Consider the following 24,980-nt stretch of genomic DNA (forward strand, 5'->3'; position numbering starts at 1 on the left):
CCCTCCCGGCTCCCGTCGCCGCGATCCCTCCCTCCTTCCCTCTCCCGGCGCCGCCCCATCGCAGCCGAGCCCAGCCGAGCGGCGCGGCGGGCGGAGGGCAGCGCGGGCCGGCCGAGCGGAGCGGCGGCGATGTGAGTGCCGGGGCCGGAGGGAGCGGGCACGGCCCCTGGCCCTGCCAGCCGGGGTCGGCCGGGGGGAGGTCGGGGCCAGCGGGGCTGCGGCTGTGCCGGCGGCCCCCGCCCCCTGAGCGAGGGGTTTCACTGTCCCTCTGCTCCCGTCCGCTCTGCCGCTCTCTTCAGGTTGTTTGTTTGTGCTGCGCTGTGCTGCTCTTATCACCCCGACACACGCCGGGCAGCTTCGCCTCCTGCCGGCGGGGCCTCGGCGGGGCGGGAGGGCGGTGGGGATGGGCCCGGGGCCCTGCTCCCTTCTCTGTACCCTCTCTCACCCCCGCTCTCTCTTCCTCTCTCCCCTGCACTCCCGCTCTCTCTCCTGCCCGTCTCTCCGTCCCCCTTGGCCTCTCTCCTTCCCACCCCCGGGTCCCCCCACCTGCGGCCTCCAATGCCGCCTTTGGGTCAGGGCGGGCGTGAGGAGGAGAATTGTCCGTGCCATGGTTTTATCCGTGCCGTGGTTTTATCCGGCCATCAGTACCTGCTTGAAGTCGTGAATTAGGAAATTTGTGTTGGTACTGACCACGTTTGGGGGGGGGGGGGGGGGGGTATGTAAAAATCCAATCTGCTGTCTTTATTAGGTGAGAATGGCATATAGATTTGCAAATGTCTATTTGCTTGTTTCTTTTACTTTTCAAAATATCCTAACTTCACTGCTGAAAAAAAAAAAACAACAAACAACATCTCAACCTGGTCAAAAATTTGTCTAATGGTCTGTCTGTGGGGCAGTATTGATGGTGAGCTGTGTGAGCCTGCCTTGCAGACTGGTACTAGGTACAGCAGTGTTCTTAATTTTAGTTATTGCTAAAAATATACCTGAACAGATTCCTGACCCAATTTATGTTGCTGTTTTTTTCCTCTCTTCTAATTCTTATCACATTCTTCCTGACATAGCCCATATCCTTCTTCTGCATCTACAGCAGCAGACCTCTGCTCTCAGGAGATATCCCTAACTTCAGATATTTAACTTTTGAAAGCTGACTCAGGCAGGTCACTTTAAGTTGCCTGTATGAGGATGAAACATGCACCTAAGGAGTTCAGTGTGCTTCTCAAGTGTCTCTTTAGGATGCAAAGAGTGCTGGTTTTGAGATGACAGTTTCCATCTATTGGCAGAGGGAACTGAGACAACTCTACCTCACTATTTAGACAACTGAAGTTGGAGGAGATGACCTAGAGAATTAGAGCTCCATACATGCAGGCAGAAAGCTGTTTTCCCTGATATCTTTGTGCATTCTTGTATGTTAAAAGTATTTGTGGCATTGGAAGTGGTTGAGTCACCATCCCTGGAGTAGTAAAAAGACACATAAATGTGTCACTTAGGGACATGGTTTAGTGGTGGATTTTGCAGTGCTCTGCTAAGGGTTGGACTCAATGATCTTCAAGGTCTTTTCCAACCTAAATGATTCTGTAATTTACAATTTTGAAAAGAGGTCTGGCAAAGTAGATTCATGCCAATGCAGGTCAGGCTGAGCAGCTTCCGCAGACTCTGTTTTCCATTGGGTATTGTAATTCATATGTAGTTCAGAGGAGGCTGATATAATGATAAAAAGAAGTAGACATTTGTGTTGTGAATTAGAATTTGCAGAGGGATTCCAAAAAATGTAATTGACTTGAGAGGCAGAAGAGCAGAGCCCTTCATAGAACTGCAATATTTCATGTGGATGAAACTCCCCATTTGATTCTACTCTGTAGGAGCCCAGGTATAAACATGCATTGTGTGATCTGTTAGAAAGCCAACAGGCTGGTCTTAGACAGAAGGACAGTCCCATGTACTCACAGTGTCAGGGATACTCTTCTTTATTTTTACATATATTAAAAAAAAAAAAAAAAAGTTAAGGGTATTTAACTAAGAAGAGTTTTTAGGGTACAGTTAGTGCTCTATGAATGAACAGAGTTGCTGTGAATTATTGGGGAGTGTGAGTCAATAGGGGCCATGGCACTGGGACCTACTTCACAGCACAGGAAAATATTTTTGATCTTCTTCTCTGCCAATATTAGCATTGCAATTTTAGGTCTCACCAATACTGGAATATTTGAATTAGAATTAGCTGTTCTGGAACAGCTTCCCATGTGGAGGAGGGTCTTTTGTGAAATACATGCAATTACTTTTTTTTTTTCCTACTTCTTTCCATTACAGAAGTTTTACTCTTGTTCAGAAGTACTCAGTATTTCCAAATAGTGTTCAGAAATAATAGCAGATTCTGTCCTTTTGAGTGGCTGTTATAGAACAGCCACAATATTTAAACTGAATTAATTTGCTTGTGTAGTCAAGAACTTGAATCTTACTCACAAACGTGAATTCGAGGCGATGATGCTCATAGCAGCTCATCAGTGCTCAAACACAGAAAGCTGTGAGGTGTTTGGAGGTTGTAGATACTCAAACCAAAGAAGACTGCTGAGCCCATCTATGCTGGTTTTTAGCCCTGAGGGCTTCTGATTTGGACAGATACATCACTGATACAAACCCCCTGCATCCCTGCCAGATTTCAAGTCAGATATTTTAGAACAGAGCTATTCAAAGCAAATGCTTCCAGATTTTGTTTGTACAATAAAATTCTTTTTCATTGTGTTCAGAACCACCTAAACCAGTTGTTTCTCCTTCCCCCTTCATTTCAGTACGTGGTAGGAATAAAATCCTCCAGCCCAGTCTCCACATAAAGTTTGGCAAAGCTGTCTCAGCCCAAGATCACTACTTCATGAGGGTTTTTAAGCTTCCCTGTATAAGGAAAGCTGTTTGCACCCCCTGTCAAAACCTTAATGGTACAGTAACTTGTGAGGAGAGGCAGCCTGCAGGTTGAGGGTTCAGGGCCCTGGACTCCAGTACTTGAGTTACTCTGCAGGTTACTTCCTGAAGCTATCCTTTCTGCATACTCCCAAACATGTGTTTCCTACACTGGGATGCATCACCTGGTCACTGCAGCATGGGCTCTGTGATTCTCCTGGCTCAAGAAATGTGTTGTGCAGAGTATAAATACCTGAGTGTCAGTGCTTCCACTTTGAGTTTCATCATTTTCATATCTTTTGGAATGGAAAATGGAGAGGCATTGTTAATGCAAAGTTGCTACTTGTTCCTTCTTGTCTTCTTGTTCACTCTGATGTTTTAAATTAATTTCAGAAATCTGAAAATGTTTTTAACATTGATCAATTTGCGTTCTGCTGTTTGCATCCAAGACTTTGTCATCTCACAAGTTTCAAAAAAACAGCTTGATGTTCATTTCTTCCTTTTCCTTCCTTTTCCTTTGGCCCCTAAAATGTTGTACATTCTTCTTCTGAGTGATATGACCAGTAAAAGTTGAAAGAGTTGTGTTCTTGAGAAGACACAAATTGATTGTGAGTTAGTATGGGGTTTCCAAGTCTGGATGGGTCTAACAGTTTGTCCAGAAGTTACCCAGTACCCATCTGTATTGGTGCTGCCCTGTTCCCTGGGAGCAGGCTATCAGGTTGATACTCAGCCAGCTCTGGAAAGTTTGGCTCCAAAGGGACTTGGTCCAGAACCCTTTCCCTGAGTTAGAGCTTTGCAGTAGAACTGGCACAGCTCTCTGGGTCTGTGTCACCAAGCTCTCTCTTGGGAGCCACGCCAGGAGAAATGTGTGCAGTGCTAAACCTCAGCCCTGCAAACCTGGACAAGGCAGACGTGATGTGCTCTAGACTGTCCCTTTCTTTTAGTGAAAGGATAAAAGGGAGTTGAACTGGTGCTGGCCAGCTTTCTAGGCCTTAGGAGGCCAGCCCATCTGTAGAGCTCAAAACAAGAATCAAATTTAACTTTATTTCTGGCAGAAGACAAGGAGTCTTAAAAGTTGTACCACTTCAACTGCAATGACTTTATAAAATAACTGTGTTTCCCATGACTTGTACACAATTACTCAAGAACAAAATACCTCTGTACTACTCTAAGAGCATCTGCTCTCAAGCCTGTATTTGTCAGATTGATAAAACAATCACAGACTTAAAAAATTGTCATGGACACGAATTGTGACTAGAGCCCATGAAGCACTTGTAGCATCTCAATAAAATGAGGTTTCACTTCAGTTTCTGTGTCTTTCCAAATATTCCTCTTTGGTTTTCTTTCATTGCAGCATCACTGGAACTTTGCAGGTTCTGCTGTTGTTACAGTGGCAGATATTATTCGATGGATATTTCAGCTGAGCTTGCTCTTTTTTTTTCCAATGGTGTGAACTCAAATAGAAAATCTTTAGGAGAATTATTTGGTATATAAGATTGCTCATAAGCCACAGAATTGAGGTAATAAGTTACACAACTAATTTCATTAATCATGAAATATAGGATTTAAGGTTCTTAGGATATCTATGCACACTACTACTAATGTTTATTTTATATGTAACAGTAGAGAGACAGCTCCAGTTTTTATGAAAACCAATAGGAGGTGAAGCTAAAAGACTTTTATCAAGATGTAGATTTGTACTGAAGCCACAGGTGTGCCCTGAGGTTCTCCAGAGGGATTCAGAGGGATTGTTCTATTTCTTGTACGAGGGTTTGCAACAGATGTGGGGACTAGCAGTATTTAGGAAAGAAATCACTGTAAAACAGAGCTGTGAAAATATGGCTCAAATTCTCAGGTCTTGACTTGTGGTGAGTACAGCTGTACAGTCTTAATTTTAGCACTTACATTTGATTCTGTTGAAGAGAAAAAGCTTCCTGTCTCAGATCAAACTTAGAAGAAGGCAGAAGTTCTTGCACATCCAAAACATGCAGTGAGGCTTTTTTTACAGTTTATGTTTTCTGTCAAAATTAGTCCATTCCCATAGGAAGCTTAACCTTGCATTTAGCTGGAAATTTATTGTAGAGCATGTCAAAGGGTTTAGAGACAATTTATAGCTCAAGCAAGAAAAAGAATCTTGAGGTATTTCTGAGCTTTGAATTTTTCCCTCCCACTCAGCTGGTTTTCCAGCCAGAGCATTAGATTTCTTGGGCTTTGCCCCAGTATGTTTAAATATAAATCTCAAAAAAACCCTTTTAATTAAATGTGTGACTAAGTAATCACACAGTTCTAAAGTACACCGTTTAGGGATGAGCGGATTTCTGTTTAAATCGGGGAAAGCCCAGCTGCTTCTTTCTAGATTTCCAGGAAATTGCTTGAAAAGCTGTGCATCGCTAAGGTGCTATTGCTTACAGGTTGATTTTTTGTAGAGTACATCCTTTGTACCTAAACTTTCAATTAATCATAGCCTCTTGGTAATTGTATTTTTGTGTGAAGCACTGGTGACAGAGTGTTTATATGATACTTGCTTAAATTATAGGAATTGAGTTGATCAGGTCTGTTTCTGTAATTAAAGATCATGTATCGTAAGAATCGAGGGTGCTATTGTTGTGCATCGAAGAAGCTTTGGTTTTATTGATTAAGGATGTCAGGAAGTATTTTCCTTGAACTTTGTACAGTGGTCTTTGGACAAAAGGCCAAGATTCAATTTTTCTGATGTTCTCAGTGTAATCGTGAATTTTTTTTAAAATTTTGTCCCTCATTCTTTGTCATTTTAACTTAAAAACATAGAAGTCTGTTGCTCAAATGTGTTCTGGTGAACCTAAGCATTGTGTCTGTTGCTTCAAACCAATGAAAAATAGAATCATTTCTACACAAGTCTCATCTGACATTAGAAAGTGGTTTTTGATGAAGAAACAGCCATTGGAAGTTGTTGGTTTTATCATTAAATACTTTGATACGCTAACTTTTCAGCTCTGAAGAGTTTTCCCAAACTCCTCCATGTATCTTATTGCATGGTTCAGAGATGCCTACATTTTTACACTGAAACATCCAAACAATTTACTGCTGTGTCTGTGACCCCACAGGTCAGAATCTGGTCTGGGATTCACTCCCCACAGTAGCTCAGCATTGTCCAGAACTGCACCTTTGTGTTGCTGAGTTCACTGTGTACAGGATCCAGCATTTTTGTAAAAAACAGTGCAAGTTGCACTTTTCTGACCATTCCATGTTTAAATGGGGTATCTAGAGCTGCTTGTTTTTATCTCTGGCTTGCTTTGTCTCATATTTCTGGTTCTTGCAGCACTGCCTCAGATGTAAAAATTCTGCAGTTTTTGGAGGTCAAAATCCCAATCCTGAACTGTGCTTTATGAGACACAGTTGTTAGTACAGCTACTTTTACTGGCTCCCCAGACTTGGTTTTTAAAAAAAAAAGAAAATCAAACTCTTCTTATTTAATCACCCAAAGAAGACTAAATTTAGTTTCTGAAGCTATATATAAATATATACGAACACCTGTGGCTTTGGTTATTGTTTCAGATTATGCATCTCTTTTTTTCTTTCCCCAGGGCCGATTACTGGAAATCTCAGCCTAAAAAATTCTGCGATTACTGCAAGTGCTGGATAGCAGACAACAGACCTGTACGATGGTCTATCATACTATGTCCATTATTTGAAATATTAGGAATTTGAATTGCAGGCTTTAAACATCACTTTTTGATACTAGTCTGTCGATGCATGAAATTTGTTCTATAAAAATGCCTTTGTAATACCTCTGGTGCTTAAAATGTATTACGTCAGAGCCAGATACCCACGTACTAGATGGTGTGTGCTGTTCTCCTTGGCAGTACAGATAAGGACTAAATATCTGACCTTGCTTATTCTTCAAGTTCTAACTTAACATTTGGTCTGTCTTGAAACTGTCTGCGCCTCTCCTTCGCTTTCATGTGCAAGTAGAAAGCAAAACCTGGTGTCTGTACTGTTTGTATGTGGTAGGCACAGTACAGCCAGTGCTCTGAGCTCTTGAAGCAGGTTTCTTTGATTTCACACAGCCCACAGAAGCATTACTGGGTTACAGAAAGGTGTTTCAGACTTGCAGATGCCTTTTGCAGACTATCAGACACATTGGTGTCTTCCTTAGCAGTAAGTTCTGCATTCCTGACTGGATGCCAGGGGTAGTCCTAGAGCTGAGCTTCCTCTGGCTTACAGTAAGATACCTGATTAGCTCACATGAACTGCAGGTATCTTCTCAGAGTAAGTAAAGAGAAATCCATGTCAAGGGAGGGATTTGAGCAGTTTATAAAGTCTGTCTCTAAATGAGATGAGTCATCCTGGGATGTGCATCCTCTGCACATCAGTTTGTGTAAAGGTCAGGCTTAGGCATATAACATCTGAACACCCAATTGAGCACAGATGTTCCTACATGAGAACCACATCAGAACTACCACTGTTACACCTGAGCTTCTGAATACCTCCCAGCTCCTACTGTCTTCAGTCTTTCTGGCAGCTTTTTGGCTTTGCAGACTGTTCTGTTATCCTTAGTTATCCAACTCTCCCACTTTGCCTTTTTTTCCTTCTCTCTCTATTTTTCAGATTTTTTTAACCTGCAGACTAGTTTAAATTCATTAGATATTTCTGAAGTGTAGCATAGTATAATTAAGGGCAGTAGCTAATACTTGGAACACTAAATAACCCGTATGGTTTTTAAAAGTTTGGTGAGAACAGGGGAAAAAATTGTGATGATACGTGAAAGGATAGCATGAAGGGGAAACCCAGATTCCCTGTTATTTGTCTCTAGCATGTGTGCTGAGCAGTATTATTTGAAAAAAAAGAAATCTTCTAAATATACTATGAGATTTTATAATTTCTCTATTGAATATTTCTAGTGTTCCTGTATTCCAATAGCCATCTTAGAGCTGTAGTGTTTGCTGTAAGTGCTCTCAGAACAGGTTACGTTTAGGCTTGTTCAACTAAAATTAGTCCAACTAAATTTTAAACAAGTAAAATTAACTGTTTTAAAATTGAATAATACATTTACTTTTCTTGGTTTTTTCTTACTTTGAAGAGCATTGACTTTCATGAAAGAGGAAAGAATCATAAGGAAAATGTGGCAAAGAGAATTAGTGAGGTAACTCAAATATCTTAATTGCACAAATGCTTAATTTTACTCTCATTATCAGATTGGTTTAATTTATTCTCTTGGGTGCTTTTTGTTTGTTTGTTTTGTTTTAGATTAAGAAGAAAAGCTTGGAAAAGGCAAAAGAAGAAGAAAATATGTCAAAAGAATTTGCAGCAATGGAGGAGGCTGCAATGAAAGCATATCAAGAGGATATGAAAAGGCTTGGAATTAAGCCAGGTAGTTCATAGAGCTGCCAGAATATTAAAGACGGAATTGAAAGAATATTGAATAGGAAAGTTTTGTCTTAAATTAGGTCTAGGAGTGAGAGAAGAGACCTCCAGGACTTTTGCTCATTAAAAAAAAAAAAAGTCTTCAAATTGGCAAATTGCCAGTGGTAGAAGTTGCAATACAGAGTATTAATAGCTATGGTATCTCCTGATCCGTGGAACAATCAATATTGGAGTAGAAAAATTAAACAGTGTATTAACAGAAAGTTAGGCTGTAGTTGGTGCCTTGAATCAGCAGCACAGCTTCCTTTGATTAATTTTATGTTTCAATGTTGCCAGTTGGAGGCAAAAGTTCCCATGAGTAGGAGAGGCTGGGTTCCCACTGGTGTGAGACGGTGGAGATGAGAATCTCCAGTCAGCTTGCAGCTCAGCAAGTACCTTTGTTCTGTACATTGAAGACATATTATCCTTTAAAAACAAGTTTGCCATTTCAGGGTCCTGTAGTAGATGTCTTTTTCATAACTCTTTTAGTTTCTATTTTGTTATTTAGTTAAAGCTCATTATGATTTTTCTCTTTGTTACTCCTCATTTTAAATTTGGGTGTTGTTATGATGCTATCGTAGTGATACAAAGCAACATTCTTTTAATATAGTCTTACCTGCTATGAGTATAATACTAATGATTTTTGCTCATTAGTGAAAATACTCATAAGAACAAAGTTTCCTATTTTCTGTTGTGCAAGAGTGACTAATATTTAAGTTCAGAATAGTACTCTTTTTTTAAAGGATATTATTTTCTCTAAGATGATGTAGGTTCCAGTTCAATACAGAGTAAAACGCAGAGTAACACAGTGGAAACCACAGTAAAGAAAGAAAAGAAAGAGAAGAAGGAAAAGAAAGAAAAGAAAAAAAAGACATCTCAGGATGCCTCAATGCCACCAAAAATTGAAACGAAGGAGTGGGTGCAAGGATTATCTCCTGAAGGCTATACATACTACTACAACACAAAAACTGGAGGTAAAAGCTACTAAGGAGCAAGTGCAGATACAATAATGGAATATAAGTGAGAAAAGACTACCTGCATTTTTTTTACTTCTCTGCTTCTTCAGTAGTATGCTGTTGATTAAAATGTGAATACTTAGATGGAGTTTTGGTACTTAATATTTGAGACTTGAGTATCCAGAATTTCAGACTGGTTTTGCTGTTGATTAATAATGGAAGAATGCAGTAATTCTACAATTCTGGAAATGTTTCGCCGGCCGGGGTTAAGTACACAAAGGTAGCTGTGTTCTTCCTGAAGAAGCTTTGTGATCAGGAATGTGAAATAAACTGATTGTGTCTTTCCACATTTACAGGATTTATCTAACTGACTTCTCTTGAGGAGCTGCATGTTGTGATTCACTTTAGAACATAGAAGCAACTCTCTTTTATGATTGAGAATATTACAAACTGTTTTGTATAAATTTAAGGATTTACATTAGTATTTACTGTAGTCTTTCATAATTTTTTTATTTTTTTTTTTTTTTTTTAACCAGAAGTCCTGTATCTCTGTATCAGGCATAGTAATAGAGTCTGGATAGTTGTTAGTTCCAGTAAAGCCAGCTGAAATTATGATACTGTCGTTTGATCAAGGATTATTCATATTCCAGCGTGGTGTATATATATTTATATGATTTGTTTATATGTGTGCACACAGCAGTGTCATATCCTTTAGATCTGTTTTTAGTGAAGATTATGAAATATAAACTAAATTGAATGATGTGAAATGGGCAAAATATGCTTTTGTTTTTTAAGAGTCACAGTGGGAGAAACCTAAAGGATTCCAAGGCAACTCTCAAAACTCACAAACGGTAATCAAATTATTCATATTTTTCTTTGTCCTTGTAAACACTTAAATAATCTAAGCAATTTGCAAGTCATCTGATTGAGGAAGGTAATTTTTTCCCCTTCATAAATTTATGAAAATATATTTTGAATATGTAGAATTTTTTATGATAAACTGCAGTTTTACTGTAGGAATCCTATTTGGCTAATTTGGCTGTCAAGGGAAGAGAAGTAATTAGTGATGGTTGAGTTCCTGCAGAATATACTTCTTTTATGCTCCAACCCATAAAATTGAAAGCTTTTGGGAAGTTCTGAATTAATTCTGTTAAACCTTTTTTGAATGAAATGTAATTTTAAAAACTAAGTATTACCCAGTTGAAGTAGTTAAGCTTCCTTATCTAAGGCAGCACTGAGACTGTTGTCAAGTAGTTGAAAAAAAGGTATGCTCATTTTTCTTGTGTTTGCTTTACAATACAGTTACATAATAAATTGTGTTTCTTACAATCATGGAACCCATATGAAAGCAATTATTCAGAAAAATTAATAATTTAGTACATTACCTAATTTTCCTTATTTGTGGCACAGAAAAACTTGCAGAATAGTCCAAAGGAAGAAAAATTTCTTATTATGAATAATGGGTTTTCCCATGATACTTACCACTCCAGGATTTTTGTGCTTCACAGCATTAAAACCAGGATTTTTCCAACACTCCTGTGATGTTACGTTTCCCTGTTTTCAAGATACATGTCATATATACACTTTACTTTGATGTCAGTTTTGTTTGGTTTGCCAGTATTGCGTTTTACACTAGAGTTCAAAAAAAACCCTGGTGTTTTCAGAGTGCTTGACATTCTGTAGCTCTGTACCATCACATTCCGTGCTACTCTGGCTTTCTGATTCCCTTGTTCTATGGGTTTGCACAACTTGTTAATCAGCACTTCAGCTTTATCTTTCCAGTCAAGACACAGCCTTGCCATGTGTAAAATCAGTCTTACTGTAGCCTTCTGCTGAAAGATGTGGTTCTGAAACTAATCTTGCGTGGTCCTTGGTACATATTTACCCTGACAGTGAACTAGTTTACGCAGTGGAGGCATCAGAGTTTAGGTTAATGCTTTGGAGGCTATCAGCATTCTGAATAATCAGAAAAAATGCCAGTGTGGGGAGAGCAGATTGGGGGGGAGAAGGCACTCCCTTGGCAGCAATTTGAAATGCGCTCATCGCAGCCATATCAGAGGCACACACCTTCAGCCCCCAGTATCTCTAACACCACACAGCTGTATTTTGCCGTTCCTCCCTCAGCCTGCTCAGTGACTTCCTCCTGTCTTGAGTTATTTTTGTTATGGCTAAAAACAAGCATTTGATTGCTCCCTTATTTAGTCTGAGCTAAGGATATTGGGAGCATTCCAGATCTCTAACAAGGACTCATTGCCCAGAAATTAAAGGGCATGCTTGCATTATGTTGTGCCAGAAGCCCTCCTGGTTTGACAGCACATTAGGTTTTGCTCTGACTTGGAAAAGAGGTGAGGAGAACAGGGTCATGAAGGGGCATGTTGAATGCTGCCTATAACCAGTTAGACTGACAGTGTGATTCTTAGCATTTATGTCATGGGACACTCAGTGTGCCTAGTTTCAGATATTGCCTGAAAACCTCTAACCAGCAGGTCTGCAAATGCTCAGGATTTAATTAAAAAAAAAAAAAAAAAGTAATACTTAAGACAGGGGGTTTTATCCTCTTTATACTTAAAGTAAACTTTCTTTTGTCAAAACCAGCACACTGAAACTTCTGAGGGCAAAAACTTGAGAAAGCATGATTCTGAAGGCTTTTGTGCCTTTGCCTGCTCTGAACCTACCAGTACAATTTTTTTATATTTACAGAGTGGGTGCAAGAACTTTAACTTCTGATTGTATTGTGTTTTTATTAAAAAAATTCTCCAGGTTTTAATAAGAGTATTAAACAAATGTGTAGGTGTGCAAAAGCCTGTCTGTATATCTCTGTGTACACACACACATTTATTAATACCAAAATAATGTACGGTGAAGTTGCCCAACACAGAGCTGGCAGTATTGGTGCTTAAGTAGCAGGGTGGTAGTTGTGTGTGTAAGAGGGTATGAAAACTGGTTTCCTAAGATGTTAGGGCATGGGTAATGACTGATTATATAGCTGTAGCTGATTTGGAAAAAAAAAATAAATTACATATCCACAAAGATATATCAGCAAGTTTGGCCACATTTCATGTTTATTTATTAATCAGTAGGGAAAAAGAGTGCATTGTTGAAATCGGTGCTTTAGTAAAAAAGTAAAATTGTTGGCATGCAAAATTTGTTTCTATAATTATTTGTTGTAATGTGCTGTTTTGGGATAAATTTTAATTTATTTGTGTATATTTAAATTTTGATAAAATTTTTTGATACTAGTTTTTTGTAGCCCTCACAAAGACCTAAGTCTCCTAGAGAATTTTTTCACTAAAGACAATGACAAAAGTAGGAAATTACAGTCTCAGGGGTGAATACTTTGAGAAAACACAAACATGTAAAATAGTGGCCTATATAAAAATTTAAACCGTATGGCAACGTCTATTATACATTCATTATTATTATTATCATCATCCTAATTATCCACTGTTTGAAAAATAATTGTGTAGGTGCATTTGCAGTATTTTAAGTTTTGGAATTCTGTCTTATTGGAGACAAAGGGAATACTTTCTAACGACGTTAGGAGTTCAAAGTTTAAACCAGTAAGATGATCACAGACAGAAAGTACTCAGGGGTTGAATAGACTTACAAGTGATGCATTGGCTGATCCTGGAAACTTTTTCATGAGCTCCTGTATCTTTTTCCTAGGGAGCAGAGTGGGTGGAAGGTGTCACTGAAGATGGTCATACCTATTACTATAACACACAAACTGGAGGTAAGAAGAACTTTCTTTCCAGTTAAGCTCTGTTTCAGGAGAGAGAAAAGCTTCTTGTTTTGCAAATAACTGCATTTTTTACTAAGCTTAGTATTTTTTAAGCTGCTGTCTTAGTTGAAATAAAATAGTTGTTTAAGTCAGCACTGGCTTTCTGGCTCCATTGTCACTGTACATATGTTTTTGCTTCAGAGTTTTTTTTTGACCATTCAACTTCTAATTCTAAACTAGGCATTCATCTTTACTACATATAAATTGAAATTACAATTTGGAAACTAGAAGGGGGCAGGGTTTTATGTTGACAGGCATGTAGAACTGACTAAGAACCTCCTAAACTTTTCCTCTTGCTGACACAGCATTGATAAGAAAATACAGAATCTTACCTCCTACTATTTTTCCACTTTTTTTCCCCTACATGGGGAACTTTGTGGTAATTCCCTCAGAATAGCATCTGTTTTCTAAATCTATTTGAATCATTTTAAGGTCAATGATGCCTCTCTGGAGAGCAAGTGGTTTTTGTGCTGGCTATGAGTGTTCCTTCTGCAGTTGGGTATGAAGTGGCTTTGCTAATGATGCCAAGAATGGGGGAGACAGGGGAAAAAATGCCAATCCAAAACCTTTCAGTTTATCATTGGGCCACTCCCCTGCCCAAATTATTTGCAATTTCTATTGAAAGGGAAAGGAGATGTTGGTTATTTTTAAACATTGCCTTCCAAGTTCAGACACATTTTATGCCTATATTTGCTGTTCTTTTAAGTACTTCATGGACATATGATGCTTGCGAAGAATATGTTTCTAATCATCACATTTGGCAGAATTTTGGCTTTTGAGATTTCAAATTGATCTCTCACTTTTATATAGCTATAAGTAAGTGTCTTGGGAGGGCTTGAAAATTACTTCTTTGTTTTTTTAACAGTAATCCCATCCTCTGATGACAAGACAAAATTTTAACTGATACAATAGTTCTAAATGTCTCACATCAGACACATAACTTAGAGGACTGATGGCTCCAGGCTTGGTGCTACGAGTCTGGGAGGCTGCACCTTCTCCACTCTTCATGTGGCACCTGGGAAAGAGAACTTGCACAGTTACTAACCTGAAGCCAGGTGACAGCAGTACCCTTAAGAGACTGCACTGTTCATGCAAAGTTATTCATTGCCAGTTTCTTACATCTTTAGTTCTTCAAGATACATCTAGGCACTTACTTGTTGTGTTGTTTGCAGTTAGGAAAAAGAATAGGGTTTTTTACGTCAGAAAGCTTATATAAAAATTATAGACTGAAAGTTGGTGTACTTTTGCCTTATTCTTACTAAAATCAGTTTTAAGACCATTGAGTCAACTTTTATATGAATATTTATTTTCAGTATATTTACTGGAATACTACTTCTAAATTGAAAATGAGGATATGTGTGTATGTACATATCCTATATGTATTTCCAGTCTTTTCAGATTGATGTTTGTTTCAGATTTCCTTATCTGCTTAAGAGGTCTTTTAATTAGAGACCTAACATTACTAAGAAAGTAGCACTAGAAAAGAGTTTAGCTGCCTGGAGTTCTGAAGCTTGTAGTTATCATTCTTTACTTTATCTTGTCTTTATAATCAATGAACAACTCAAATCAAATAGGCACATCTACAGGGTAATTAATTTATTTGTCTGTCCTGTGTAAGGATGAGAAGAGCCACAGTCTTGTGGATCACGGTTGACTGTGTGATGTTTTTTGTAAGAGCTAATTAAAACAAGCTTTATCAACAGCAAACTCAGCTGTCCTGACTGTGTCTCTGCTAGGAAGAAATATTATCTTTCTGATTATGGTTATTAAAACAAACAAAGGGAAAAGCTTTTTGCTAAATTATTTCTTGTATTTTTGCATAAGGCAGCACTGCTTCTGAAAGTTTATGTCGTTGAAGCAATAACAGATCAAAATGAGGAGCATAAATAATGTGGTTTTTCAAATGTCTTGGACAGTATCCACATGGGAGAAACCAGATGGCTTTGTTTCATCTTCAAATGAAAAGGGTCAGTGTGACAAGCCTGCAGAAACAACATCTGAATCAGACTCAGAAGACAGTGAGAATGAAGCAGAGAGTTCAGAAAAAAACTTCAAGGTACGTTTTCTTCAGACTTATTTTACATATATGATCTTATACTAGAAAACTGTAACTGAATCTTTTATGTTTTGTGGTAGCTGTACTTAGTGAAATGAGATTAAAACATGTGACTGAAAGCAAAGTTTTGCACTTCTTAATAAAATGAATCTTTATTCAGTTATTTGGCTCATTAGTGGCACTGTTCCAGAATAGAAAGCATGATCTTTCCTTCAATACACCAGAAGTACCTTGAATTCTACAAGACATGTGAGGTTCTCTGAGAAAGGTCACTGTCATTTCTCTGAAATAATCCACAAAATGGTTTGGATTTCAGTGTGAGCATGATTTCAGCCTTTCATTGGTAAATGTGACTGCCAGTAGACCTTCAGGAAATGCTTTGGACTGAAAATGGCATGTTTGTAGTTTCCTTATTAAATTCAGAAAAAACATAGCGCATAGTACAAAATCTGTATCAATTATATATTTAAAACATAAATTTAAGCTTGAGATAAAGGATGTGGTAATTTCTCTGGTTGGTTAGATGGTTTCCCTGGAGCTGGTAATTCAGAACAGACAGAGACAGTTCAAATACAAAATTTATTCCTAGACAGGTGTTAATTGTAAAGCACATACTTTTGTATGATTGTATCATTACAAACTGCTACCAGGTATTAGCAATAAGTGTGTGTATCTGCATGTAGAGAAAGCTGCATGTGAATTTTTTCCTCTTTATTTTAAGATATGTTAAGCTTTGTTTTCAAGTGAGTTTGTAAGTTTGTTAACTTCAGCCTTGGTAGATGGGATTTTCCTATTTTAATTTCTTGTAACATTTAAGATTTTTTTGTCACCTATAAAGCTCAAGAAGACAAATTTGTAGATTCTATCACTATATGAATTTATTGTTTCAAGTTACTCTTGGTTGAAAAGCGTGAATAGTAGATAATAATAGTAGCAAATAAAAGATGTAAAATAAAGCTACATTATGTTTTTATTTAGGCTTTTTTGCTTAAGATGGGTTTTTTCCTCAAGATGGGTTTTTTCCTCTTTAGAGGAAAGGAGATAATGGTGAAGAATCAGAGGAAGGGAAAAAATCTCCCAAAGCTAAAAAGTTAAGCCCTTATGGGAAATGGCGGGAAGTTAAATCAGAAGAAACTGTGGATAAAGAGAAGAATACATCAGCTTCCCAAGAAACCTCTGGTGATGAATCCAACAAGACCAACCCTTATGGAAAATGGAAAGCACTTAAGGAAGTAGGGGAAGAACAAGAAGAAGAAGCAGGGTGAGTACCTTTCCACCATCCTTATTTTCATATTGTTTGCAAGAACTGAAGCTTTTTCCTCTGAAGTATGGCAGAATTAGCACAACTGTGATTGGAAATGTTGCCAAAATACGATTCTTTTCACAATGATTATTTTAAGTAATAGCTCTCCATTGCAGATAGAGGTGGTGTTTTGGATTTTGTGTAGAAGTTCACCATGAGTACAAAATAAATTGAAGTGATTTAAAAATCATAGTCATGCCCTTTTTTCAGAGGCTGTGTGTCAAATATTTAAATGTTGTTACTCTAAGCTTATGTTCCTTAACATTATCTCCTTCAACAGTCTGATTCAGCTGCCCTACGAGTTCCTGTGATCTCTCTCTCTCTCTCTCTCTCTCCCCTCCATGTCAGACCAATGAACTGCAGATCTTTTCATGAAGTGCATCTGATCAGAAGGGTTGTTTTATTTTTCTGCATAATGCTTGAGGTGGATCTTTTGGTTTTTTCTTGTGAAGTATCCTCTTTTATTTTCAGCCTCTTCTTGTGGGTCCCTCAAGGAGTCTGGCAAAAATAGGTTTTGGAGAAGGAAAAGAGTCTTCTTCCTTATGCTTACTCCATTCTCCAACATTATTGAGTGGGTAGACCTCTGACAGTGCTCATACTGAATTAAGCATTGATGCACTTCTTGGTGATGATAATGTTCACATAACTCCTCCTGAACTGGACCAGCTAAACTGCGCCTTGACTCCTGACCTGAAACATTCTTTTGGGTTTTTGGAAAGCACTGTGCAGTAAAAAGTGCTTTCAGCCATTGAACCTCAGGCTTGAGATGAACACATCTCAATGTGTCAATGAGACAAATGCAGTTGTTCATTTCTGACTTTAAATTCAGTCTAGGAGGCACAGTGCTAACCACTTCCAGGAAGTTTACATTTTTGGGATACTGCAACGGTCACATTTTCCTAACTTGCCATCATTCTTGTAACTCCTGTCTGGGTGCTTGAGCAGATCCATGTCTTCCTAGAAGCATGGAACCTCAGACTGGATGTAGGACACAAGCTGACATCAGACTAACACTCAGTAGTAGCAGAAATATTGTTGTGTGGTGTAAGAATACATGGATGGCAGGGAGAGGGAACTGCCTGATCTTTCCCAACAGTGTGGATTGGCCAATATCTCTGCAGCAGTGTTGTGCAGGTGTGAGACCTATGTTTAGGTAACTTTCTGTCAACTCTTTGGTTCTTCTCCGTCATGTTTGTGCCACGGGTTATCCTTGTGGAACACAGTGCTTTGCTGCTGACTCCTTGAAACTGATAGGTCATTTTTAGTTGTTGGCTTTGATTTGTTTGGATCAGTATTGGCTGTGATCCTGCTCTCTAAAGCTGCCTCTCCCAGCTTAGGGTCACTGTCTGATTTGATAAGCTGGGTCTCTGTCATGCAGTCCCTTCAGGATGGACACTTAAGGAAAACAACTCAAATGTTGTTGAACCACTGCTACTACTCACTGTCTACTGTCTTTCAGTATTCTTAAATTTACAGACATACAGCCCTGTTATTTCTTGCAGGACTGTTGACAGCACGAGTGCTTGGGCCATGCTGTAAGTTTTGTACAGAATGAGGTGTTAGTTTGTTACTTTTTATGGCAGCCCACACAGAAGAAACAAAGAACATGGGTTTTTTCTTGATGCCTGTCATGATGATGTCTAGAAGACTACATCTAGCTCAAAGCTGTTTTGTCAAATAAAAATAACTGTTGTTCTCTGCAGTACACCATGTTGCTTTCTCCGTGTAGATTAACCCTTTTACACTTTCCTCTCTTCTCCCAGTGAAAAAGTGGACCTGGAGCTTCCAAGTACGGAGAGTGACAATGTAGCACCCACAGTGCTAGAGGATCCTGAAGAGGAGACAGTCATATTTAAAGAGAAGACAGTCACCTCCCTTGGAGACCTGACAGAAGGGGTGCCAACATTTAAGAAGAGGAAATTTGAAAATGGAAAATCTAGAAACTTAAGACAAAGACTAAGTGATCAGTAATACTTAACAAATCATTTTAGATTCTGTTTAAGCTAGAGTGAATTAAAAGTTTAATATTTTAAACAGGCTTTTATAAAGAACATGTTGGATAGAAGTTAAGGATTTATAGATATTAAAGCATACCTGAGTTTAATATTTTTTTATTTTATTTTGATGTGATTGGTTTTGGAGTGGATCTTTGTGTTAAATTACTTATGCAATATTGTAAATACATGTATTCTTTATTTTAACCATGCCATCCAAGTTCTATTTGCTCTGTGTATGCTGTTTTAAGTACATTTCATAAGGTTTTTTACTCCTTTTCTAAGTGTGTAAGAATGTAGTAAGAATCCTTTATCTGACAAAAAAAGAAGCATAGTCTTTATTTTCATAGAGGAACTGGATCAATAGAATATACTAGAGAGTAAAATCATCTCCCAAGATTGTTTATGTGGTGTAGTTTCTCCAATAATGAGTAAAATATTGTGCTTACTAACCTTCGTCTGATTGCTTGCAAAAGAGTGGGTGGTGAGACTGCCAACATTTCAAACTGATCATTTGGAAGCTGTTTTTAGGAGAGTTAGTCACATCAGTGCCACCTACTCCAAACGATGTTCTGAAAAATTATTTGTGTATGTGCATGGTAAATGTATTAAACCTCTGCAGAAGATTTAACCCTGATGAATCCTAACTTGTAGTAACAGCATCAGAGCCACCCCTGTTGGAGTAGACATTTCTGTGATGTTATCCTGCTTTATTGTTGTCTACTTGAATCTTTCCTTCCTTTTACTTATCAAGTTTTCTTTTTCAGTCTTGCTTTCTTCTTGTCTCTTTCCTAGCAAAAATCCACTTGCCTGATATTTTTATGAAAAAATACTCTAGAGTGACTTGGCCCTGCTACAGCATCCAGGACCATTTTTGAGGTAGTTGTGTTTTTTCTGTTGATAAGAAATGTGTGTTTTATGGTTGCAGTGTTTGATAAGCTGAGAGGGCCTAAGTGTGTCGAAGCTTCATCATTCTCAGTACCATAGGAGAGGAGACCAAAAAATCAGCACAGCTGATGGCTGCAGAGTCCAAAATGACTTGAACGTTTTCTTAAGGATTGTAGATTTGATTTCCTCACTTGGTGGGATTCGTCTGTGTTTAGCATCACCAGGATGCTAAATTTGTTGTCTGTGTCAGAATATAGCTGCACTCGTTGCTTCTCTAGCCATCAAACAGTGAGCCATAAAGGTCCAAATAATGAATATGTTAAAAACTGTGTCTCTATTCTTAGACCTCAAGGTCCTTTTGTTCAAGAGAGTCTCAGTCAAAAAAAAAAAAAAAAAAAAAGGAATGCAGCTAAGGCAGTTGTCAAGACTCCAGCAAAACAGCATTGGTAACTGCTGAGCTTGAATTTCTTTGAGAAAACAACCATTAATCTCTTGGATCAATTAAAAATGGAGTGCAAAGACAGGAAATCTGGTTTATTGTGTATTACAGTGGAAGTTCTTTTATCTAATCTGTGACTTTTACTGTATGTTTAGAAGAGAATTAATTATTGTATTTAATCCCATGTGTTTTCTTGGCTTCCTCAGGGTTGGTGTATTTTGTCTGATGTTTGTTCTGATAAATTTGAAAGTTTACTGTAATATCTGACCCTGGATTATCATTAGAGATGCAGGACACATGCAGGATGCTTCAAGGTCTGAGATGCAGGAATGTGCAACATTCATGATCATTTGGAATGATCCTCCAAGGAGAGGGTTTCTTAATCAGATTCTTTAGGGTTTGTTCTTACTTGAACATTACTCCAGGAGCCTGCTCTAACTTGAAGTTTCCTTGGGTGGCCAGTTTACTCTTCCAATTTACACAAGTTCTGCTCTTAAGCTAAGTAGCTTTCCTTCATATTGAATCCATCACATCTTCTCTCTTGGAAATCACAAACAGCGTCCTTGTGTGACAGCATCTTCAGTGTGCCACCAGTGCTTCTCTTCACCCATCCCAGCCTGAGTCTGCCTGGACTACACTTGCCTAGATGGATTTCCCTGGGCTAGTTCACCTTGATTAAGGCCATGCATGATGTCACCAATACTTCCTTAGCATATTGGAAGTAATTCTTGATATGTCCCTAAACCTCATTTGCTTTTCACATGACCCCACATGCTGTCTGCCATGGGCACTCTTACCAGTGACTTAGCACTATGTCTGATTCTCTCTGCTCCTTTTTTTTTTTTTTTTTTTTTTTTTTGCCAGCTGCTGAGTTACCAGCTGGTCATGCTTTCCTTTCAAGCACAATTCTTTATTTCCTTAGACATTTTTGTACTGCTGTACTCATCCTCCTTCTGTTACTCCAAACCTAAAGTATATGCATTTCATTATGATTTCTGAAAAGTTATTTTTGTTTATTAGTACAGTTTTATCAAATAGTATAGGGTTTTCTTGCAGTCTCTACTTCTAATATCCTCTGAGGAGGATAGCTTTCCTCTTTTAGTAAGGTTCCCAAAATATTAGCATCTTTCCTTTAAAATGTTTTGTCACTTTGAAGTGGTCACAGGCAGTGATTTAAGATACCTGTAACTAAATCTCTTGAGCAGATGTTTAAAGACATCTGAAAATGAGTGTTCAAAACTTACCGCCTTGTGGAACTGCTGTTAGTTGTAATATGAACCAAAGGTCTTTGTATTGGGTTAAATAGACAAACCAGAACTTTAGGAAAAAAGATAAAGTTTTCTTTGCTCACAGCTAGTAAAGTTAGTTTAAATACCGTACGTGTGGTTTTAGCTGATGTGACTTTTAAAGCCTGCATTTCACAAAGAAATACAGCACTTTGCTCCCTTCTACCTCTGAAAGTCAAAGACCTGTTAATTCTTTGTTCTTACATGTAAGTTATAGAAAGGGCCAGTTGAATGAATTTTGATATATCCTAAACCATTATTTCATTTTACACCATGCTGTCATTCAATATCCTTACTGTGTATCTAAACCAAATATTTTCTGGTCTGTACAAAAATACTGTCTCGTGTGAGATTTAAGGCAGATATTCCTTTTCCAGGACATCTGTTTTGCACAGATCTCCCTCCCTTCTGTCCTATCTCCCTGAAAACTCTTCTGCTTTTGGAATTTGCTACAGTAACCCTCTAGGTATTGCCACAGTTACGCTCCTCATCTGCTAACCTTTCTTTGGGCTGCACTGGCTTTTGGCAAAGAAATGTTCCTGTTACTGTTTCAGCCAAGTGTTGTCTTTTCTGGCTGATCTGTTTTTTTATCAGTGTTTTTGCCCACTTGCCTGTTTTTATTGCAAGCTCCTTGAGTTTTATGTGATGTCGGACATTATGAGCAATATGAGGAGAGCCAGAGAGCGGGGGAGAGTCATTGCAATTTCTGATGATGATTTCTTCTGTGTGATTTTGAGCCAGTCAATTCACTGCTCTGTATTTTTCTTTCCTTGCCTCATGTTTTCATTCACTTTGTCTGCTTAGAAAGGCAGCTTCACAGCATAAAACTTGTGTGTGTTTTTACAGCAGGGCCTGCCTGAAGTTGGTGATGCTTTCAAAAGCAAATATATTGCATATACAGAAAAAAAAATTATTTTGTTGGTCATTTGCTATTCCAAGAGCTGTGCAGAGACTGCTCAGTTTTACCCATGTTACAGAATAATCCTTGTTCCTATTCAGGCTAAAATACATTTTAATCTTTCACCTGGGGATTTGTAGATTGAAATTCACACTTTCCTAATAGGATAAAGTTTTGTTTGAACCTCATAGATAAAATCTGTGCCTGCAGCATCATCCAGTTCCAATACTCAGTTTTAGAAGTGGGAGAGCTGGTCATGACGTGGATCTGAGTTAAATTCACTAACCCCTGTGCATGTATAAAAATATTTCTCCTTTTTTTCTTCCCTGAAAAAATTTTATTTCAGTGCAAATTTTTGCCATCTCAGAAAGAGAGTAAAAAACAATTTCATGCTGCTTGGTTTCTTTGATTTGTTTTTTGAGTTGTGTCTCCCCTTTTTTTAGTACTTTTCTTACTATTGCTCTCTTCCTTGAATTGTCTTCCTCCAGTATTCCCAGATATGCAAATCTCTATCACCGCTGTGTTTCTGGTGTCCTCCTTCACCTTCTCCCCTGCTCTACTGGGATTTCCAGAGAGCTTTGTGTTCTTCTGTAGCCACCCTGTGTCCAGGTCGCGGCTTCCACGAGCACTTCTGCTGCCTGTTTGCACTGTGCCTGAAGAACCCAAGCTGTTTCCAGATTTGATTACATGTGCTCTTTTGATTTCCTTGATAATTTCTTTCCCCAAGACAGATTCTATTCCATTCCTCATACAGGGGTTGCAGCCTTTAGATCCTTTTGCTTGTTGGTACAAAAGCTGTCTCTGTACCTCCTTCTAGCAGCTGTGGCAACCCTTGGGTTCTGTTTTGTCAGCCAGACCCCTTCAGTCTCACTTCTATCTACCTCTTAAGTGCCCCTACCTTTTACCTGCTAAATTATTTAACTTAGAATTTGTGTAAACCATTTGTGTGATTAACAGGTTTAGCTTTGTGAAATGATTCAGGATAGAACTTGAATAAAAGTTTCCATAAAAGGCAAAAAAGTGTTGCAATTATCATCTCAAAAAGGCTAAATTTGCCCAAGAGAGCCAGATTTCAGAGATTCCTGGAGCATTTAGGGAATTCCCAGGATTCCCAAAAGCAGATTTGATTTTACCTGTAAAAACCATAAATAGCCTATGTTAAAAACCAGCAGTGTTGCACAGACCATGGGCTGGAGACAGTGGATTTTAATGGCTTGCTTGGGGTGATTGAAAAGCGTTTGTTTTAGTTTATAAGTAATGTCTGCACAGTTAAACAGCTGGTTTCTCTTCTCAGTTGCAATTACAAAATATTCCAGGCTCTTGAAGTGGAATTTATATGAAATACTGAATAAAGCTTTCATTTGAACAATCTGTGTTACCACCGTGCATTTCTTCAGGGGGTTTAGGGCAACCTGGGAGATTGAGGGATGCAGATTCTGTTCAAAATAGGGCCTGGGCTAAATATAAACTAAAATAGGTCTGTAAATATGGAAATGCTTCTTAAAAATAAATACTTTTGGCTACCAACAGAATGTCTGTGTGCCTTCCTGTAGCACCTTAAGCAGTAACTGGAAATTGGTTTATTCTGTGCACCAGTTATGAGTAACGAACCCTGGGTTTAATTTTTTTATTTAAAAATTTTTAATTGAGTTCAGGTTAAGATTTGCTGCAGTTACTGGTAGTAACATTCAAAATAAAGCTGACTATATGAGCTTTTTGATTATAACCCACTGTGATTCAGTATGACATGTTTGCTGCCCTTAGGAACAATGAGCAGGGCTCTGAGAGTCAGATACACACTCGATGACTCAATGGAGGCGAGGTACCCAGGCTTCCCTCCTTTTGCAGAGGGTAAATATCCATCTCTCCGCTGCCATGGAAGGGCTGCTCCTTCCAGGCACACACAGCTTTTGTCTGGCTTTCCCTGCTTGCTGGGTGAGACTGCTGCAAGAGACCTCGGCAGAGAAATGAAAGATCCAGGAACTACATTTCCTATCAATCAGCAGGATCTGCAGAGCGCTGGAGTTGGTGCCTGGCACGAGCTGTGCCACGAGACCGTGGGTAAGATCCCAAGACAGTGCTGAGGGGAAGCTGGGTGGAGGGGTGGTAGTTTGTTGTAACACTATTTGACAAGGAAAGCTGCAGGAGAAGGCTGTTCTGAGCAGAAGAACCTCCTCTTGCACTGTTGTGCTGTTGCCCTGGGCTGTTTGTTCCTCCCCAAGAAATTGTTCTCCCTTTTCCTCCCTGTGCTTTGTTACTGTATTTTTTCCTGCTATTTATTTCGCTGCTGAAAGTCCTGATTGCTTGTAGGAACCAAAAAGCCCAAGTTGAAATATTCCATCCTGAAAACACCTCAGAAATAGGAGGGTTATGCTGCACATCCCTTCCTTGAGGACAAGTGCCAGGCCATGGACAAACAGTCTCTCAGCTCTCACATCCCACAGAAAGGCTGGGGTGGAAGAGCTTAAAATACGGCTTCAAGTATTTTTTCAGTTTGGAGAAAACAGTTTCAAACAGCATGTTCTCAATGAGGAGAAGCAAATACATCTGGTTTTAGTAAAGCAGAGCATTCCAGGCAGTGGCCTCCAGTAGAAGTGTCTCCACTCTATCCCAAACTGTGATACCCATGTATATGCAATTGCAGGAAAAGCTTAGGACAAAGACTCTTCAGGACCTCCCGGGCCAGGCTGGCAGAAGGGGCTCAGCGTCTAAATTTCAATACCTACATTTGGGACATCCAAAACTTAGTAAAGAGGGGAGCTGCTGTCTGCTTTCCCTCTTCTCATCACTCTGCACAACACCATCAACAAAAAAGGGCTACAGAAAATTAATCAATCACAAATATCCATAAGGTCCTGCAGAAATATCACTCTCTTCCAGTAAAATAAACAAGGCTCATATTTTTAAGTGTTTCAATAATTTTTCATAGTAATGAACTTCATAGACACTAACTAATCCTGGAAGTGGAATCTTATTGTTTAAAATCTTTTAAAGAAGTTTCTAAGAGAAACTTAGAAATGTTCGAGATATATAATAAATAAAATTAATTGGTGCATTTAATAGCATAATGAAAGTGAGCATGGTAACTGCATAACCATGTTAGCTGGA

General features: G+C 38.7%; 1 protein-coding gene across 3 annotated transcripts; it reads left to right on the forward strand.

Moving 5' to 3' along the window:
• Nucleotides 1-17: 17 nt before the first annotated feature.
• On the forward strand, nt 18-23,241 carry WBP4 (WW domain binding protein 4). Of its 3 annotated transcripts, XM_083884791.1 has the most exons (10): nt 41-131; nt 6,453-6,525; nt 7,949-8,011; nt 8,116-8,239; nt 9,033-9,245; nt 10,023-10,078; nt 12,894-12,960; nt 14,925-15,064; nt 16,096-16,325; nt 18,131-23,241. In XM_083884791.1, coding segments are annotated over exons 1-10 (1,176 nt in total). In that variant the 5' UTR covers nt 41-129; the 3' UTR covers nt 18,339-23,241. The 3 variants fall into 3 exon arrangements, with proteins under 3 accessions (XP_083740919.1, XP_083740917.1, XP_083740918.1); XM_083884792.1 differs by lacking the exon at nt 41-131 and having other exon boundaries at nt 6,501-6,533; XM_083884793.1 differs by lacking the exons at nt 6,453-6,525; nt 7,949-8,011 and having other exon boundaries at nt 18-131.
• Nucleotides 23,242-24,980: the final 1,739 nt, after the last annotated feature.

Source organism: Zosterops lateralis, assembly GCF_965231275.1.
Source record: "Zosterops lateralis genome assembly, chromosome: 2".
NCBI classification, from domain to species: Eukaryota; Metazoa; Chordata; class Aves; order Passeriformes; family Zosteropidae; genus Zosterops; species Zosterops lateralis.

Coding starts and splice junctions, on each gene's coding strand:
- WBP4 (XM_083884791.1), top strand. Junction 8,012..8,115: donor TGGCAAAGAGAATTAGTGAG/GTAACTCAAATA, acceptor GTTTTGTTTTAG/ATTAAGAAGAAAAGCTTGGA. Junction 8,240..9,032: donor AAGGCTTGGAATTAAGCCAG/GTAGTTCATAGA, acceptor ATTTTCTCTAAG/ATGATGTAGGTTCCAGTTCA.